General features: G+C 48.6%; 1 protein-coding gene across 1 annotated transcript; it reads left to right on the forward strand.

Annotated features, from left to right (window-relative positions):
* The first annotated feature begins 93 nt into the window (after positions 1 to 93).
* Positions 94 to 701, forward strand: NME6 (NME/NM23 nucleoside diphosphate kinase 6). Its single transcript, XM_010087228.1, has 2 exons — positions 94 to 251; positions 511 to 701. Exons 1-2 carry the CDS (start codon positions 98 to 100, stop codon positions 675 to 677), a joined length of 321 nt encoding a protein of 106 aa, XP_010085530.1. The 5' UTR covers positions 94 to 97; the 3' UTR covers positions 678 to 701.
* The last annotated feature ends 4,131 nt before the right edge of the window (positions 702 to 4,832 follow it).

Here is a 4,832-nt window from a genome sequence, read left to right on the forward strand (position 1 = left end):
CTTCGCTGCGCTCGCTGGTTTGGTGAGAATCAAGGAGCTATGCCCTTTTGTAACCTCGTCTGCTTCTGCTCTTCTCTGTCCTTTCCTCAGTGGCCCCATGTGGGCTTATATCTTGGCCCATGAAAATGCTATCCCCCTCTGGAGATCCCTGATGGGACCCACCAAAGTGTTCCGAGCCCGAAACAGCGTCCCGGACTCCATCCGAGGAGCTTATGGCCTCACGGACACCAGGAACACCACTCACGGCTCGGGTAGGGCTGTCCTTGGCTGGGGGGTGGGGAAAGACAGGAGCGCGGGGAGGTGCGAGTGAGGATGTTTTGTCTTCCGTTGCTTGCTTTCCGTCCTGGGAGTCGGGAGTTAGCGATTTGCTCACTTCAGCTCACAGCTGTCCTGGTGTAACCGAGCCTGGCGCTTTTATTTACAGCTTCTACCCCTGCCTTTGGAGCATCACACATATTTGCAGCACCAGACTGGCATCTCTCATCGTCTTTTCCTCTCTTCTCTTAACAGATTCACCAGCATCAGCCAGCAGAGAAATTGCCTTTTTCTTCCCAGAGTTCAATCAACAGCTCTGGTACGAGCAGGAGGAGCCGCACCTGCGCTGCGGGCGGGTGTATTACAGCGCAGAGGAGCGCGTCCACCGCGCATGCGGGGATGGAGGAGCAGAGCTGACCTGAGTTACGCGGGGGTACGGTTTGCTGGGCTGCTGCACACGCTGTTTGGGTCAGCCCCAAAACAAGGCACAGAGCCACGGCGCGTTGTAAGCAGTGACGGGGAGGGAAAGACATAGAGCTCAGTACACTGTGCTGCCGGGGATTGTGTTATTCCTGCAGCGTGCGGGTGCTGGGGCATTTTAGAAGGAACTCCAGTAGCAGGACTACAGCTCGATACCAAGGTCTGGCCGCGCAGCTCACTGGTCCCTCGTGTTCATTTAGACGTGAGTGGTACAGGTGAGCTCATCCCAGGGCTGGGTGCAAAGGAGGTTGCTAGTTCCCGTTGGGCTATGATCGGTTTTGCTGATAGTAGGTCTCAGATTCTTGACATTTTCTCTGTTCCCACAGTCCCTTAAGGAGAAAAGAGGGGAAAAAAGAATATGAAAAAAAGCAGCAGTGAGCAGGGCGATGTTAACTGCTGCCCTTGCTCTCCTGGACCCAAGCTGAGAAACAAGGGTGTCTTCGGTTTTGTATCGCGATTCGTATCTTGAGCATCTGGTGGAGGGCAGGGTCAGAAGCCATTCTCAGGAGGAAAGCAGCCCGTGCTGTGGGTTCGGTTTGCTCCGGGCTGACAGCCTGCAGCAGAAGCTGTAGGGGAGGATGCAGAAAGGCGTGGAGCAGTCCAGCGCCTGTGAAAGATCTTCTGGTTTGTGCTGTCAGATTGCCTGGGGCATCAGATCAGTGGTTCTGATGGAAGTGCGTAGTGGCTGTTAGCTGTGGATTTCTCAAAGCCACAATAAGCAGCTAGAGAGGTTCATTTGAATGTTGGTGCGCAGAGGCTGTAGAACTCTGCGTTAAGCCTTGTAACAAAGCGCCTGAGGGCGACTCAGAGACCTCGTTGCCTGTAGACTTCTGGGCATTGAGGCCCTGAGCTCCATACCCTTTGTCAATTATATGGACAAAGTCATTTAATGATCCAGATAATGGATCAATTATTAAACGGTGGTCCAGGCTCTGACACGCTTGTTTATGTTTTCCTGTTTGATGGGTTTTGCGAGCTGATCCTGGATGAGTTTTTGATCCATTTAAACTGTCCCCATAATGGCTTCTTCCAATGCTGATTTTTTTTTTTTTTAAATTAAGCTGTCATGTTGTACTGAGTGAGTTTCTTTCGGATAATTTCAAATGCACTGTACTTGGGACAAGAAGTTTGTAGCTCCGCTCCTTTTCTGAAGTTACGCGTGGCTGGCATCAGTGGTCCCAGTCACTGAAGCCGCTGCCTGAGCTGTCGGTTGGGTCCCAGATTTACTGGTGACACAGATCCAAGGCCAGTTACTGTTTGACGAGCTTCAGACAACTCTCTGAAACATTGGGCTTTTGGTTGAGAAATGTTTCATTGTGGGAAGCACTGCTGTAGAGATTTCTGGATTAAATCCAACATCATTTTTGTTCCTTCCTTCCTGTGATGTGAGATTAAAGGCAGTCCTTGTTTTGTTCCAGGTACAGGTCAAAAGGATCCGCGGAATATTTCTGCATTTTTGCATTGCTGCTCTTATTTTCACCAGCAGTATCCAGTGGTGGATCTGCTCGTGAGCGAGTGTGTTTACACAGGTCTGTAATCTCGCTGTCCTTGATGCTGCTGTCAATTGATATTTTATTGGTTCCCTGGGTTTCTCTTGTTACGTGTGGGTTTCTTGTAACAACTAACCCTTGCTATTTTTTTCACCTTTCTTCTTTAAATTGTGCTTTCTCTTTTTGGATATTAATTTGGGATGCCATTAAATGGCAGTTCCTGGTTTACACTTCTCATTTTAAATGTTGTTTTTTCTCGTCACTTGCAGTTGTTACATTTGGGGAAACTGACCCTTTAAAAAATTCAGGTACAGATAACACTGGCTTAGTGGCGCAGTGTTTTCTCAGAATAATTGTCAGATCACAATCACCATTACTTGTCATGTCCGTACTAACATTTCTTTGGTCCACCAAGACTGCCCCCAAGTAGAGGTTCTCAAAACTGTGCAGTCCCATTTCGCTGGACGGGATGGTTGTTTTGCAAATCTAAAGATGTTCTGTGAACTTGAGTTCTAATATTAAAAGACTTTGTGTTATGTGCAGGAGATAGCATCAAAAATTTGTCAAAAATTATTTTTCATATCAAAAGAAGCTTTTGGGTTTATGAGATGACAGCAGATGCTCTCTGTTTTGAGGACTTTCGTAAAAGTCTTTTTTTCTTTATTTATTTTTTTTTCCCCTGCCTTGTAAGTGCTCCAGAAATATTTTTTATCTTCTCTAGTGACACTTAGGATCTGGTTGTGTACCTCCTGGGGCTTCCTGGCCCTGCAGTGAATCACCTTTGGTTTTGTTACATCCAGTGTGACTTCCAACTTCAATTTAAAACAATTTCTTGTGCCCTTCTCACTTTTCTTGCTGCCCCTTTCCCTGTCCTTAATCTGTCTTTACAGAACACGTTGAAACCTCTGATTTTTCTTTTTTTTTTTCACACCCGAGTCAAACTATTGTTAAGGAATCTTGCTCATGCCTCGCATATTCAATTTCTTCTCTTTCATAAAGGTTTTTGGTTGCTTTATCTGACCTCCAAACATTGTTATAAAATAATAAAGGCAAGTTATCCGAACGCTGGTTTAGCTTAAACCTGTAATGTCTGGTGCTGCAACAACCTCATGCACAACAGACATTTGTGTTTTGGTTGCTGTCCTCTTCTAATGCCTTCGCCTGTTGTTTATTCGCACAGAAGCACAGTAGCGGAGTGTTCGACTGAAGGATCCTGAAGCACAGTTTCTGTTTCTGGGGGGAGCGCTGCGGTATTGCACAGCCACACTGTAGTGCTGTGAACGTGATTTATCCCACCGCCTGCTTAGCTTCCAGACCTCTTCCTGTGCTCAGGAGGTGGGACTGATTTCTGAAGAGTTTCTCTAGAATGGTTTTTCTCTGGAAAAGATAAACATAATTGCATTTTAAATTTAAGTACTCAACTTCAACAACCGCTTGCATGGCCGACTGCTACTTTTTTTTTTCCCCTTCCCCTAGGTGTTGTGTGAAAAAATGGAAGCCAGGTTTTGTTTATCAGGGATGTTTCGGAAGGAAGGGGGGCAAATAAAGAAGAAATCTGGACGATAAAAGTTGTAGATAGTCAATGGGGAACCTAATGTAGAGACGTTTGAATGCAAGCGCTGTTCCTGTCCCGGACAGACAGGCAGGAAGGTGTCGCGGTGTCTCCTGGCGTTACACTTGCTCCGTTACTGAGAGTGGAGCGGCATATGACTTCCGATGGCAAACTGGAGCTCTGGTAAAAGAGACTTGCCAGTCCTGTGACAGAGGTGATAAAAATGTCTCGGCAATTGTCTGTCTCAGGATTTTGCTGCCAGAAGACTGATACCGCCCTGCGCAGGGAGTTTCCCAGCAGCAGTTCAAGGGCAGGCGTGGTGCCTGCAGTTTGCAGCCGTCCCCTCAGGTTTTGTGTAGCTGCTGTGTTCTGGAGGTGTCTCCGATGCAACAGCAGATTCTGGAGAATCTTTGCACTGGCACCTTCTTAATGATTTATTTCTCTCCAGGAGACATATCTATGGTCCCTTCAAACCCAAACTATTCTGTGATTCTATGAGCTATTCAAAGGCTGCAATAACGCCTCCACCAACGTTTCTCCAGGCTGCACACCCCCAACTCTTTCAGCCAGTTGGTGTCTGTGGCTGGTCCCCTGGGTCCCTGCGGGCTGGCTCCCCGTGACCAGCATCTCCCATTAGTCGGGAGCCAGCTTCTCACCTGCATGCGCTTAATTTCACATCAGGAGAGGGTTTTAACCAAAGCATCACGTCCAATGTCTCGCAGAAATCCCATTCCTCTCTGCCAACACCAGGGTCTTTGTCAGCCAGACATGAACTCTGCCTGAAGAGGGAGATGAAGATGCTGATGGAGATGAAGATACCAGAGCCGGTGGTGGCAGCGGGGACCTGGGTGCTGCTGGGTGCTCCCCTGGAGCAGGAGAATGTTGTGCCATGTCCGGCAGCATCCCAGCACAGACCCGGAGCTGCTCTGCCACCCCAGGGGCCCTGGGGAGAAGCGGGGAGATGCGGGAAGAGCCCAGGTCTGCCCCGGGGTGCAGCAGGCGCAGGGATGGGGCACGACTGCCAGAAAGCAGCAATGTCCCCCCCTCTGCCCCGG

This window comes from Pterocles gutturalis, unplaced genomic scaffold, assembly GCF_000699245.1.
Source record: "Pterocles gutturalis isolate BGI_N339 unplaced genomic scaffold, ASM69924v1 scaffold601, whole genome shotgun sequence".
Classification (NCBI taxonomy): domain Eukaryota; kingdom Metazoa; phylum Chordata; class Aves; order Pterocliformes; family Pteroclidae; genus Pterocles; species Pterocles gutturalis.

What these genes read in the sequence shown, in the direction of transcription:
- NME6 (XM_010087228.1), top strand. Translation starts at nt 98, where the DNA reads ATGTGGGCTTATATCTTGGCCCATGAAAATGCTATCCCCCTCTGGAGA. An exon ending in GAACACCACTCACGGCTCGG is followed by an intron (nt 252 to 510) that starts GTAGGGCTGTCC and finishes TTCTCTTAACAG; the next exon opens with ATTCACCAGCATCAGCCAGC.